A 15,822-nucleotide genomic window follows, 5' to 3' on the forward strand; every position below is an offset into this window, starting at 1 on the left:
TGTGCCACAATTCGAGTTTTACCCCTACTCTTCTCTGCTGGTGTGAAAACCCAAGGGGAGCAAAAAGCACTCCGAGGTGAACCGTTGTATTTCTGTGCCGTCTTACCCAAATCCTAACCCTAACATCATTGCCCGTTAAGTCTTAACCTTGGTAACCTGGCAAACGAACCTGTAACTCCCGTGGCGCGTTTGACATCGGATCGCCGTTTCTTTCTCTTCAAGTTCACTCCATGAATTCATCACCTGTGCTATTTGTATGTCATTTCGAGAAAAACCCTCTAAGGTGTGTAAAGTAGACTTTCGATTCCACCAATGGCACTGTGATTTTCACTTCACTGATTTAGTTTATTTCCCTGTAAATGGATTTTTAGATTTGTGTAATAGCGCGTATTATATTCCATATTGCGAAACAACGATTAAACTTTGTAAACTCGGATTTTGACTTTCATTAGTTATCGCTAACACCCTAGATAACGAGAAATCTTGTCTTTGACTCGAAGCCACAAGGGTAGGTTTGCTATTTTTCCCTTTAAATAATAGTTGGCTGTCGAGACAACGGAGGAAACGTCGTTACAAATGTTATCGAACTGTTTCAAGATTCGTATGGAATTCTACTTGTGGCTGACATTGTGACCCGGTAAAATGTGTCTTAAGGGTTGCACTATTAGATTTCGCATATCATTATACTCATCTGTACCAAATTGGGCGATTTTCGCGTGACGCCTGTATACTGTCGCTGAAACATGAGTAAATTAGAACTTAGTGGAACCTGTTAACGCTCTACTTTGTATTAGGAAGGGCTGTAAGATCTGGAAATCTTGCCAATGCAGAATGTCAAAGATATTAGTGAAGCAATTTGTAACCTTGAAAGCTGCGAAGGTGAGTACAGTGTTGAACTCACAGAATTAAAAGATTTTAGTTTCTCTATAATTTTTGACAGATTTGAAATGATAACCCAACTAAACATCGTATTGGATATTTGTTTTTTAACAACTCATCTGCCTCATCGACGCACAAAACTGCCCCAAATCTGCAAAGTAAATATATCCCGAACCTTTACCTGACTTTACCTGTCTTTAGCGTTAGTGCGGAACCACTTGAACTGGAGTAAATGCACCAAACTCTACTACTCAACACTTGGATATTGAATGTAGAAAAATTTCGATAGCCTATCCAAAAAATGTGTTGGTACATTCAGCGCAGTGAATAATGTGCTGAACACACATGCGCGGCGCAGCCCAGCATAAGACCTCTATGCTATCAAATATAATACTTTGTATGCATGATACGGAGCACTTCTCAGGTGGACCAGAAAAAAAGGAATCTTCTATCTTAGCAATGAGCAGACATCACTTGTGAATGTGGCTGTCGCTCTTGGCTGGCTTCTGTTTGTTGACTCAGCTGATTTGTTATGTTACGTGTTGTTCATCTTTGCTCTTTTTCACCGTAACGATGGGAGCTAGAATCCCGCGTCGACGGCGAATATTTTTTTGTTGCGTCCTTTGAATTTATCCTATTTGTTTCAAACTGTTCCCTCGTTATCCTTCATTTTATGTTGTTAATAATGTTATGAAGGTTATGAAACACCGGAATAGGTGACCTAGTCCCGTACTTACTTAAAACGATGCCTTAGGTCTACGGACAACTCCTTGACATCTCATCTTCATCAATTGTCTTATAGTAGGATGTAGGTAAGGATATTGGTGTGGTGTAAATTGATTCACTTTTAGACTTGAAATCTTTTTTTCTTCAAATCACAAAGGACAAACATATTCAAGTAATTGAACGATGAATATAATGAAGTAAATTTCGTTTTACATTTATTGAATATATAAAAATGTATGTTGCGAAAAAGGTGTCAAAAGTACATTAATCAATCAAACTGCATTGGGAAAGATCCATTTCGTCATATCATGAAAAAAAAGGTGGATTTGCAAGATTGATATATGCATAGATTAATCTATGGATATATGTAAGTGAGTAGACTCTCCAATCTTGAACAACTTCAATTAAGCTCTTCCAATATATCAGAAGTGACATTGAAGAATTCAGATCAAGTAAAAGACAGAACTAATGTATTTTTAATTCACTTATATTCAACAATATGGCAGTTGCATGCATCATTTTTTACTAAACACTATAAGGTGATATTTTCATTTAAGAAGAAACTTCGATTTTCAATCATTTCACTTCACAAGTATTTGTGACCTTATTCTATATGGAAAGGCAATATCGTATGATTATCTCAGGTAATACCTATTCTAAATGCTTGAGAATTTATATTATTTTTAGTATCCTTGTTTTATATCACGAATATGCTTATGCGCAGTGTTTCATTTTTTCAAATCTAATGCCAACAGTAGTGGAATATTTTCTAATAAATATTTAAAGGTTTAAAATAAATCTAAAGGAAACATTTATAACACCTTGAAGTTTTTAAAGAATATTTACCTATATTGTCAAGCATTTAGAAAACGATTTCAACAATGTAGAAAATTATAAGTATAGACGAACATATATGCTTTATTACAGGCTCAAATCCTTCAGATAGAAAACGTAAATTAGATTATAATAATCTGTCTTTGTAAAAAATGAATCGGTGAAATTATTTGTTCCAAAAAAATATTGTAAATCGTTATTTGAAGATGAGTAACAACTGTATATGTGGAGAATCGGTATCAATTAGTCAATAAGTAAAATTTAGTGCTGGAAATTTCGTATCCTCTTCTCTTGGGACCCATGATTCTGAAAGTTGTTATAAAATTGTGGATATAAAAAAAGTTTTTTCAATATCTCCACGTAAGTTTCATTCTTTTTTTTTGTGAATTGACGAATTTAGGATTTATATCCTTTATTGGCCATACATATTTTAAGTTAACGTTACTTAGCAATCGATGGTCACAACACAAAACATCAAATTTGGATTATGTTGGTGTACTCATTGACTAGTTGACTAAACTGCAATGATTGTTTGACGCTCAATTTTCGATTCATATTTCATTATTATTACATGAAAGGAATATTGTACATTATTCGTTTTTTATCGTTCATTTCTGTTTTTAGACAAAGGAAAAGTATTTTGCAGAATTCAAAATATGTATACCTATATATATATATATATGCATAATGTTTGAAAGGTGAAAAAAACAAATTCAGTTATTCCAAATAAAAATATAATTAGGAACAGTACAGGACACTAAGGACATCATACTAAAACCTAATTGAAACAATATTCATACTTTCAACAATTTCATAGGACCACGTCATTACTTTTTAATGCACTGGAGTCAATATATCAAGATGTAAAGTTACATCACTGAGTATCAAACCACCAGCCGGTGGTTCAATACTCAATGGTAACATTCAACAATTTCCGTAATCATTGTAAAACGATTACATATCATAAATTCCTATAAAATAGTTGGATATGCGTTCAACAATATGACTACCACAATTATTTTAGAGCAGAAGAAAATATTATTATTTCTTCTGATTTGTTGAACTATTTCACTCCCAAAAGCTTGAAGAGTGGATGAAGTCCATTAAACACTTCGGAAAATTGCAGAAAATTGTTCATTTTCGAATAAAGGATTATTGAATTTTCTAGAAGCTTTGATATAAATCTGTAGTATTGCTAGGAATAAGACAATTGCTTTCAATTTTAGAATATTAGTTTTGTAGATTGTTTTGGAAATTCATTCATTTAAATGTCCAGAAATTGCGAAGCAGAATAAAAGTCGTTACTAATGATAAATAACTATACAAAAGAATTAAGGAATTATTTATAAATTATATACAACAATAGGAATGTTCAGGAAATATAAAGAGAATATGGGCAGACTTCGTCATGAAATATGTACAATCATTTGAAAAATATGGAGTTCAAACTCTAAGCACTTTTGAATAATTATATAATTAATAAATAAAAATGTAAGTTTAGCGTCCTGAGAGAAGGACAAGTACTATATTAATAATGAAAATGGGATGGAACTTCTAAATTTAGATTTCCTACTAGTCCATTTTCATTATTAATAAATATATTTGTGATATTGCGAATATACAATAAACTATCCCTAAAATTATTTGAACAAAAACCAATAGGTTCCGGGTGCAAAATTAAAATCAGTAAGAGCTCTGCAACTTTTGGACTTCTTGGTTGAGACACAGTGAAACTATAAAGCTCAGATTATGAAATTGAGGAATACAATACAAAGTGTATATTAGATCATATCAGATATATTTCATTGTATATATTTATATTAAACAACTAACCATACTTTTATTTAATTTGAAAATCACAGTGATTCTGTGTTATCTAACACAAACTATTATTATTAAGTGGTCGTTTACTAATATAATACATAAACTAATTGCCGATATTACTCCCAAAACTCCAAGCCAAAGGGCTATGAGGTTTATGTATTGCATTTGGTCATTGCTCTCACATTTTGTGCATATAAATTCAATGAAATTGAACGCAAAAATATCAAATTTTGAAATAATTGATGAAATTTGGAAGACAAAGTTTTAGTTAAGGAAAGGATTTTGATGGCAATGGTAATCAGGAAGATATGATTTATTAGATCATAATATGATTAAAGAAAAAGTTGAAAACAAAACTGTTGTATGAAAACCCCATTTGAACACAAGAAGTTTTTTTTTAAGGTCAATATTTAATAATCCGAAATTATATTTCCAGCATATCATTAATGCCTAAAATGTTTCAATATTTTCTGAAACTTTAAATTTTTTTATCCAGAATAGAGTCTGTGAGTAAAAATTCTCATTCTTCAACATCCTTCAAAATATCAATAGTATTATTAGTTTATGTATTACCCGTAGAAGATACTGGTAGGTGGAAGGTGATAGAACTTTCAGGTTGAGTTGATTCAAGCCCCTTGTGATGATAAATCTTTGATGGCCTGCAGAATACGTTTGACATGACCAACCTTCGTAACCCCAAGTTCTTTGAGATCCCTTCTGGCTAAAGTTAAGAGTTCCCTTCCTCTTATATCATTTTTGATGAAACTATCAATGTACTCGGAAAGCTGAAGAGTTTCGAGCCAGGTAGCTACTTCTTGAGTCCCCCAGGTATCTGCAACTTCCCTTCCAGGCTTTGAATGCGTGGAGTGACCTTTTCCTTTAAACTTCAACCAGAAAAGGCCTTTTCGCTTATGCTCAGACTGTGAAATTTTTAACATATGATTAATGACTGTTTAGAGCAGTATGGATCTATAATATATACAGGGTGTGTTCCATTCGAAATAAGAAAGATTCTGCTAATTTTCATTTCTGGTATGTGGTAAGCTGTTTTACAAATACACACAGGTATATCATAGGTCGATTTGTGATATATCATTTGAGAGAAAGGATGAGTGGCCAAAAATATAGATTTTCAAGGGACTAGAAACTATAAACTGAATTTATTAATGATTTTCACTAGGGTATAGTGGTTACTTAACCAATAGATTTACTTGAAATCTTCAGGTGGGTAAATGAATTGATCTATTATTTAAAAGTGCGAGTGGAACAACTAAATCTCTTGGGAAGAATAAAGTATGCATTAATTCCTCATCCAGTCTTACTTACAATGTCTTCTTGAAGTGGTTGCAAATATACCAAGCTTCCTTGAAGTTTGTGGTCCATCATCATGCATTTACGTAATTCGAGTTCGGTGTTAGCCAAACTAACGCTCAATTTACTCTCCATATCTTCTCTCAACTTCAGTTTATCTCCCCTGTCATGAAGAAGGCAGCAACTATCCTCATACAATTGCTTTACAGCGTTGACCAGTTCCGTGAATTTCAATCTCAATGTCGGCCCTTCAAGAAGTTTTCCATTGGGATGAATATTCTCTAGACACTGGTCTACATTGTTTGCTAGTGTGTACAAGTCGGCTTCTAAGGAATGACTGATAGCTAGTATTTTAATCCATTTAGTTAAAGTAGTAGCGCATTCGATGAAGGCGATTAGGAGTTGATGCTCTTCTTCGGAGAATGAAACATCGGGCTCCGGCGGTGATATTGGTTTATCCAAGAATGTAACAGTATGTCTCTTCTCCTGGTGAGTGGGTACCGCACCACTGAAGGAATGTTGCCTGATCTTCTCGATGTTGACTCCAAGGAAAGATTTGTCTTGACTTGGCATACTCTGTCTTGTCAAGCTACTCCTAGATTTGTCATGTGATATCGAAGATCTTGGAGTCTTTCCCTGACCAGCAATACTTTGTCTTTGTTTCTCTTCCCATGATTTCAAAGAGTTTTCCAGACTTCTGTTTCTGCAAAGCATTTGCATTCTATTTTTATGGATGATGCGCAGAACACCGGGGGGCTGGACCCAAGCCTCTCCATCTACTTGAATCGGAACTCCTTCGTCACCTAAGAAAAAATATTTTATTTTTATTATTAATCACTACGTACCACACATGTATCTTTATATTTCGACAGTTCAGATAGCTCATCATGTTTTCCGACATAGGTGAGCAACCCAAAACATTTTTATTCGAACTTTCTGAAGGTGATTCGGAGTCACTGGAAGAAAAAGGGGAACAAAGTGCAAAGCCTATAAGAGAAGCTACTGAAAAACACATCAGAAGGCCAAAGAAAAGAACTGTGTGGTGTGATGAAGAATTGGGACAGAGGAAGATTAAGTTAAAAATTCGACAAAGAAATGGACAAAATGAAGGAAATAATTTTTATGCTGAAGAAAGGAATCAATACTGCTTTCCATGAAGCCTCCTCAGTTCGACAGAAAAACTCCATGGGCAAATGGCCACACAGTTTGATGTAGCTTCCAAAGCAAACGAATAGAATGCAGAAGAATTAAGGTAAGTGGTACAGTTTTCAGAATTCACTCTCGACTGCTTCAAGTTCGGAGCAAACGGACACATGCACCATGAGTTAAGTAGGAGAATTGAGTTAGATCCCGTTGCCTACTAGGTGGCGCTGCGGAATTATGATACTTCGTAGTGTCTACTGGCATCTAACGAAGTGTGTATCAATTACAGAGTGGGCGAAATTGGTGATACCTAAACTACAACTTTTTAACATCAACAGATAGAGGAATCTGGGAAACTGTTAATGCCAGGAACCTCATTCCTCCATCTCTCCTGTTTTCGATTTATGGGCGATTTCAACATCGGTCATTCTCTCCGTTCCGGTTTGTTTTACGATGGTGAAATAAAAACATTATAGAGATACTTTTTGACAGCAAAGTATCTCTGGCGTACTCTGATTCTCTGCGTTTTTTGCTGAGTTATAACATAGAGTTGGGTTTTCTCGTATGATACCAATAGTTCTGGAAAACACCTTTTTTTTCGTTTCAAAAATATATAATTCATCCTACATCGCCCTCAAATTCATTCAGATCCCATAAGAAAACATTTTGCTTTTTGCTATAATAAAATAACTTACCCAATATGTTTATCTGAACGCTGTGGCATTGAGCAATCCTGTGTCGTTGTAAATTGATCAGTCTAGAGGCAGCCATTTGAACTGAGCCGAAAACTGCTACAACTTCAAGTATCTTGTCGTCGAAAGAAGGCGCCAAAAATAATTCATCTTCTTTAGTACCACCCCAGAAGTTTATTCCGCCCATAAAACTGTAACCAGGAAAATTCGCACCTATGTATTTCTCGAAATCATGAGCACAATTTTCTATTCGTGTTGCAAGAATAGAGCTTACCTTGGAATATTCAATATAACAATTCCTTGAAGACTGGGAAGAGGTATCCGTTGTCCGTCACATTCGATTTGAATTCTCTGATCTAAATTTTTATATGTCTTTTGTAGGAATTGTTTACTGCCTAGTACACCATACCACATGTAATTCTTAGCTCTAGATCTACACTTTTCTGGATGTTCCTCTCTTTTGTGATGGAAGTCTAGGGATATTTTCGCATCGATTCCAATGCCGAAGTAATTATTCATGACGGCTTTCTCATAGTAGCCATCTTTGAAGGAGTCATCGGGATCTATGAGTGGGCTGACTGCTGCACACAGGGTATCTGCATTGGCTAACAGGCATTTACTGATGAACCCACTACCAGAGCTGACGTCTGAGGAAGGAAAAATAAGTTGACACATTGCCATTTTATAATTGAATATATTTTCCTTGATATTTCGAAACGGCTCGAGATATTTGAACGAGATTTGGTAAAAATGGACACCCCCTTAAGGTCTTTAGCAACTACAGCGGCGTGCGTTCTGGCATTGACTTTCATAAAATATGGTAGGAAATAAAGTGCCTTTATTTACAATATTTATAATTTGAATTCATTTCTACAATTCTTATTCGATTTGAAACAAAAATATTCTGTTTGCCTTTCTTGTCTTTTCAGTAAAAAAAATCTTATTATACGGAAGAGTTTTTCAAATTACACACGAATTGTTGAAAGTGGCCGCACCAAGCTGGGATACAAGAGTCCAGTCTTCTCATGGATTGCCGAAATATCTCAAAAATATCAGGAATGTCTCTTATTGTGTTATTTATTTGGAACCTACCGCAGGACCTTTCAGACTCCAAATAAATCACAGATTAAATATTCTGAATTTGTCCGCAATGTTTATGAAACACTCTGTATAGTCTAATTTTGGAATTTTAATTCAGCGGTTTGCGAATAATCTTGAGAACACCATCGACAAAAAATTTTTTTTCGTTTTCTGTGTGGTACTTGGGACTTGGAAAAAATTCATAAAACTTCTGTAAGGACCAACTAATGGAATGATCCATTTCCATCATGGATCATTCAGAGTATCGAGATGTGTGTCGAACATTTGAATTGACTTTCAAAAGGAGCCATTGTTCCATTTGTACATAGGTACACCCAATTTACAGAAAAATTAATGGATCACTATTTTCCCGGAAAATTCGACGATATTTAGAGATAATATTTACGGCACAAGTCAGCACGAATTTTTCCACTCATTTTAATGAACAAAAACAAAAGTGCTGGTCTAACTTTTTTCTTTATTTTCGATTATCCGGGAAATACGAGGGAATTTCGAAAAAATTCGAACGGCACAACTCAGCATAGCACAATCTATTTCAGCCATAAAAACTCATTTTTCCTAAAAGTGTTGAGCTGGTCCCTTCCATACATTCTGTGGAGTATCTTGAGAACCGTATAGGAATTAAAAAAAAATGTCCATGGCACAAAGCAACACAAACCTAGCACAATGCAGCACAAATTTTGTTTTCGAAAATTGAAAAGTGCTGGGCCAACTTCACATACATGTCGGTACCGCGTATTAGCGATAAGCTGCTTATATTATTATTACTAGATATTATCACATCTGATTGAGTTTTACACGTTTTTGTAGCATTGATCCAGAAGCGAATTTAGATTTTTTTAGGATCATATTATCAAGAACAGGCGAATAAGTAATGAATCGTTCCATTCTAAATGAGTCAATTGAAGTGGAAGTGCACATTGTTCAATACCTATTTCTTGGGGTCGCTGCTGGACTGACCCTGATGAGCAGCCACTGCTCGTATAGTAGGGGTGATTTTTTTCTTCATAATATGAAACTCATTAAAATTTATTTGCGAAACAATCAATTGCAATCAATTACTCACTTGGCCAAGAAGGCAGTTGTACCAACGGATTAATAATAGGCATTCTTCGGTTCTGTTTTTCTTCCTTCTTCGTTTCTTTTTTCTCATCTAAAAACTTTGTTGTGGCCGCAGCGGCGGCTAATATTGCTGCATCTGTAGGGTTGAGTATACTGCAACAAGAAATTCTTCTGGTAGCAGCCGGTGATCTCATCATGAAGGTTTCGTTATCGATGGCTAGAAGATTGGAGTTTGAGCTAGCGTTACTTGTGAGATCACTGGCGGATAACTTCTCCAATCTTGCCTGTAAGCTCTTCAATTCGTTCTCTTCTTCGCATTCGGTTACTTCAATTTCGACCCTCAATTTCTCTAGCCTTTCATTCCGGATGGCATCGGTCAGGATTGGAGATGGAGGCTCTACTATAACGTTTATTTGTGGGAATTTGCCTGTGGAGAGGGGATTCTCTATACTATTCTACACAATCAGGCCAGGTTCAGGCATTTTAATTATTTGCTATTTTCAATTTGACCAGAAATCACAGAGATTCCGATGGAAGAATAGTAGTGAACTTGGTTCACTACTATTAGAGACCCTAGGCGCAAGGCGATTAGCCTTTCTGTTTTTAAGTTTAGGTATGACGCATGTAAATGCCATAGCTACTTACATACTAGGCCGCAAGGCCTCACAGACTCCATCTCCTGCGTAACAGCAGAGGCACCGAAAGATGAGGGGTAGTAATCGAAAAAATTTCGAGTGAACAAATAGGCGCAAATGTGTTTTTTGTTTGACATCATTTTCCATAATTTATTCGTGGTAATGATTATTTATCGATTGAAATATTTCCGCCTACTAAAATAAGGAAGTTTTAATTGGATCTTTCAATATTGAGAATAATAAAGGGCCATCAATTCATTCCTTTTTCGTCGAGGTGGGAGTCGTGTTCTCTGACACTGAAACCATGATTTTAGCATCTACTCTTTCTCGTTGACACTTTGAATGATTCATCACTCAATGCAACTAGCAAACCTGAAACTACCGTGATGGTGGTTTTGTTAGTTTGATTTAGATCATAACATCTGTTGATTTTGTATCAGCTATCATCATATATTTGAATTGATTTTGTTTACTCAAAAAACTATAACCCCTAAATTATTAAATTTTGTTGAATATTTCAACATTCTTTGTGGCTTCCAAAAGGAAACATTCTTCGTCTGGTCAGTTTGAAAATCTGATAGAGGGAGAACTAGTAAACATTTTTCACAAAGTGGGTTGTTTTAAATTTTAGCTAGAATGTTCAATATGGTTTAGTATTCTCGCCCATGAACATGGAATGGACATCTGGTAGCCAATAACTAATGTAAATTGTTTGGGGCACATCCCCCAGGAAAATATCATCACTACCATTGAGTATTAAGTGTAATACTCAATGTTGAGTATTAAATTTAATACTCTATGTCACTACTTCTAAATCTGAGCAGCCGAGGTATTGAAAATTACAAAATTTTCCGTCAATAACAGATTAGTTAGGCTACTTTTAAGGTTGGCCTCTTTTATTGTTCACATTGTCACATTGTCTGTGTCTATATCGTTCATAGTTTTGTCTATATGTTTAGTTTCATGAAGCTTGATCCCGGAATGATCATTCAACTCTTAGCATTAGATAGTTTTAAGCTGAACAGGGGGATTTATCGATCCGTCCAACCAATTGTTTTCAAATTTGGCAGTTACTGTCATCTCAATACATTAAAGATTGAAATGTTGTTTTGAACTCAACCAAACATGTACAGAGCATTATATTTTGATTTTTACTTTCTGGACAACTGAAACCTTATACATGGAATATCAGTCCACCGTTTATGTCATCTCAGTCTGTATATGCATGCACATTGGTCCTTCGAGTACTGTTTACCCGTTAATTTTTTCTTGGAAGTACAGCGACCTTATGCGTCCCTTCCCTTTTTCATTAAAAGGACAGAGTGGATTCTTAGGACCAGTAAATTCTAAAAGCGTCAAGAATTTACCTGGCTCCATAAAAGGCACGTCTTGAAATTAGAGCAGTGCAGAGTGAATAGTTCATGATTGGGCATTTTTCGGATCATCAATTTTCTCGATGAAAATTTATATAGAGATATTTTAATATCAGTATATTCTTGAGGCCAAAAGAAACACTTTTTTCCTTCACCAGTTTTTCCGATTCGGCTCTGATAGAAAGATATAGCCATTTTAAGTTTTCATAATGAACTGTGCCACCCCTAGACAAATAAAATTACCTTCAGATTCAGAATAACTAGCTAAATCTGTGACACTACACATCTGTGGATCTTTTAAATAGGAGTTGTATTCAGCCAAGTACCTAATTTTTCGAATATCTCAGTTAATTTTTTATTTTTGATCATCAAATTACTCGAAAACGGCGAATAATACGATAAAATATGAAGGATACTTTTATTTTACCTACTCAACTCTGTTTGAAAGATCCACAGATCTGAAGTGCAGATTCGGCTAGTTATTCTGAAAGTAATTTTGTTTTTCCAGAGGTGGCACAGCTCATTATGAAAACTTAAAATGGATATATCCTTATTCAGGGCCGAATCGGAAAAAATGGTACAGGAAAAAAGTGTTTCTTTTGTTGTTAGAATATTTGTTCGAGTCAACCTGTAATCTGTATATTGTAATTATATTTTCGTTGATGATATTTTTTATACTTTTATGCCAACTGGTTTCTATGAGTTTTCATCGTTTTGTGGGTATTATCCATATCCATGTTTGCGGTGTCATATTGGAAAGTCAAATCCGAATTGAAAGCTTTGTGAAAAATGTTCACTAGTTATCGATTTATTCCTTCCTTCATCACATATACGTGCATTACGTATTTCGATGCATCACATCACGTACCTTCGTTCTCCAGGTGGCGCTTCTCAGCTTCCATAGCTAATAACGTTTTGTTCGACAAATTAGACAATTCCTTCTCCATTTTATTCAAAGTACCATAAGACCCGGTCGCATTCTCCGCCTCAGTCTCTTCACATAACACTTCCTGTTTATAATCCTTAGCGCTCTCGCTCTTTCTCCTACCAGTCTTCGGTCTCTTGAAGGATCTTCTATCTATGTCGTTCCCCTCGTTGAACCTTGCAAGGCTGCAGTATTTCTTCGGTTCTGGATAAGTCATGAAGGCTCTGTTCTCGAATCCGAACTGAACTGGCTCCTCCTCTTCGATTTTCGGTTTTGACGACTTCCTGTGACGCTCCAACGAATCGCGCTTAAGGCTTCGTCTTTTTTCTGAAGCGAAAAGGGAGGTGTCATCTGTTGCCGTGTTCTCCATGCTTTCCTGGTCATAGCCATACATAACTTCGCCAAGCATTGAACTGATGTCGTCCATGATTGATTCGCCGAGGAGAGGATCTGGAATTAATTTGAGATGTTATAGATGTAGATGATAGAGAAGCCAAAAATATTACTATACTTCTTTACCACCGAAAATACATGGTTTAGTTAAAATACATAATGGTGACAGACCCTTGAGACCGGTTATTTCTTGCTGTAACTCACCTACATTCAATATTTCCAAATTTTTAGTCGATGTTTTGAATAATAGACCCATTTCATTGAGACCTCATTCACTTTGGTTACAAATTTGCGAGATATCATAATTTCCGATGATTATGTGTGGGTCAGCTTTGATGTGGTTTCATTCTTTACAAACATTCCACAAAGTTTGATTGTGGATCTCATTGATGATCACTGGGATGATTTGAAAACCCATACACAGATTCCAATAACGACAGTAAAGAATGTTGTACAGTTTAGTTTCATGAATAGCTATTGTACTCATGAAAGTAAATTTTACACCCAGATTAGAGGTTCTGCTAAAGAAACCCAGCATTACCCATTCTGGCTGAGATGGTCATGAACAAGGTCATCACTTTGGTTTTGTCTAACTTCTTTATACCATTAGTGGGGTGTAAGGGGGAAGGATGCGTTTCATAGCCTCTCCTCTCAAATGCCAACCTCACCTACTCGCGGTGCACCCTGTTCTTACGAACGAGGCTCTGGCGACCGAATATGAGTGGTATATCTCTGTTTCCCACAATCACCTAGCCTAAAAATTGGCTTGAGCAGGAAATGGCTCTTTGCGTTGCTTAAGAGACCTTGTCGTCTCAGGTTACCTGTGCCACAAGATAATCTAGTCGCAACCGCAACCAAAGTTGCACTGACAGCGTTACCAGTGCAGCTTTATAACACCTTCTAACGCAGCTCCTACAAAAAGATGGATCAGTCGAACAGGACAAAATTTGTATCCGGAGGTAAAATACCCTCCCATTCGGATCTCCGAGGGAGGGTGCCTGAGCGAGTGAATCATCGTACAACAACCAATGAAAAGCACATAGCTTTTGCAGCATGGAACGTCAGAGCCTTGCTAGACAACCCCAAGGCCGACCGACCAGAGAGGCGTACTGCCCTAATCGATAAGGAACTGCAACGAGCATCCATTACAATAGTTGCCTTAAGCGAGACACGCTTCTCGGACGAAGGTAGCTTGGTAGAACATGCTTATACTTTTTTCTGGAAGGGCTTGCCAGAAGGCCAAATCAGACAACATGGTGTAAGCTTTGCCATTAGAAACGACCTGGCCGCCAAACTAACCGAAAATCCAGTTGGCATCTCAGAACGTTTAATGACCCTACGCTTTCCTGCAGCAAACAACACGTTTGTGAACATCATTGCAGTATACGCACCCACTTTGAACTCCTTTGACAACTCAAAGGACACTTTCTACGAATCACTCGTTGCTACATTAAGTAAAATCCCAAAACGGGAACGAATTATCCTCCTTAGAGACTTCAACGCCAGAGCGGGAAGATGTCAAGACTCAGAACTATGGCCGGGAATAATAGGGAAACACGGCACAGATAGCATTAATTCGAACGGAGAACGTCTGCTGGCTCTTTGTGCAGAACACAATCTTTGTATAACGAACACCTTCTTTATTACGAGACCCAATTCAAGGGGGACCTGGCGCCACCCGCGCTCAGGGCATTGGCATACTCTTGACTATGTGATCGTGAGAAGAAAAGATCTCAAAGAGGTGTTGGTCACTAAACCCAGAGCAGATCTGAAATGCTGGACTGATCATAGGCTGGTAATCTCGAGAATGAAGATCTCAATGCTCCCAAAATACCAACGCAGGCCAAAATTACTAAGAGAGCGCCTTCAAATCTCCAAACTACAAAACCCTTCTACAAAGAAAAGCTTCACAGCTGCTGTCAAAGAAAGCCTAACATCACCGGATTATGACGACGACATTGAGAGTCATTGGCTTCGCTTCAAATCATCTCTAACAAATTCAGCGAAAGAAATACTGGGCACAGAACGCTCCCGAAAATCCCCAGACTGGTTCGCCGACAAAGAAACTCATATCGCACCCCTTCTGGAGGCAAAACACAAAGCGATGAAAACAGCAATTAACAAGCCTGGCGATTTTGCAGCCCAAAAATGTTTTAATAACATAAAACGCGAGGTCCGTCAAGAAATAAGAAAAATCAAGGACAGCTGGTGGAAAGAAAAAGCTAGGGAAATACAAGCTCACGCCGATAACCATGATTATAGGCGTTTTTTCGAAGCTATTAAAACTGTTTATGGTCCAAGCAGAAAAGCTAACTTTCCTATAAGAGATGCTAATGGAGCTATTCTAACTGATGATAGAAAAATTCTCGAAAGATGGAAGGAGCATTACTCACAGGTCTTGAATCAAAATAACGACTCGGATTTATCCATTTTAGACCTGCTCCCCGCGTATAGTCCGATGACATCGCTTGATGACGAAATCTCAATGTCGGAAATCATAAGTGCGATTAGAAATATGAAAAATGGAGGCCTGTTTAACCTGAAGCGCCTCAGAGCAAAAACCAGTACCAAGTTTATCACTGAACTTCAATATGCAGACGACTGTTCACTTATCGATAGCAGCTCGGAGGATCTACAGATAATGTTGGACACCTATAAACATATATACGAAGCTTTAGGCCTTAGACTCAATATCGACAAAACCAAAATCCTGGTAAGTCCGCCAGAAAGCCTTCAAACAGCTATCAGCCTGGAGAATGAAACTCTGGAACAGGTCGAGCAGTTCAAATACTTGGGAAGCTTCATAAATACTAGGGCTAACCTTGACACGGAAATACACAACCGTATCAATTCGGCATCACGGGCATTCTGGAAGCTAAAGGAGGGAGTGTTTCAGGGTCACGACCTCAATCTGAAGACCAAGA

At 36.8% G+C, this 15,822-nt stretch overlaps 1 protein-coding gene across 4 annotated transcripts in view; it reads right to left on the bottom strand.

Annotated features, from left to right (window-relative positions):
• Positions 1–1,721: 1,721 nt before the first annotated feature.
• Positions 1,722–15,822, bottom strand: part of LOC123311413 (diacylglycerol kinase eta) — a 183,524-nt gene continuing 169,423 nt past the window's right edge. For all 4 annotated transcript variants that reach the window (XM_044895335.1, XM_044895333.1, XM_044895334.1 and 1 more), the window contains 6 exons: positions 12,449–12,955; positions 9,577–9,999; positions 7,684–8,056; positions 7,413–7,600; positions 5,590–6,377; positions 1,722–5,183 (listed from right to left, as the gene is read on the bottom strand). In XM_044895335.1, the coding sequence (XP_044751270.1) occupies positions 4,890–5,183; positions 5,590–6,377; positions 7,413–7,600; positions 7,684–8,056; positions 9,577–9,999; positions 12,449–12,955 (2,573 nt within the window). In that variant the 3' untranslated portion in view covers positions 1,722–4,889. The remainder of the gene's footprint in view (positions 5,184–5,589; positions 6,378–7,412; positions 7,601–7,683; positions 8,057–9,576; positions 10,000–12,448; positions 12,956–15,822) is intronic.

Source organism: Coccinella septempunctata, chromosome 4, assembly GCF_907165205.1.
Source record: "Coccinella septempunctata chromosome 4, icCocSept1.1, whole genome shotgun sequence".
Taxonomy (NCBI): Eukaryota; Metazoa; Arthropoda; class Insecta; order Coleoptera; family Coccinellidae; genus Coccinella; species Coccinella septempunctata.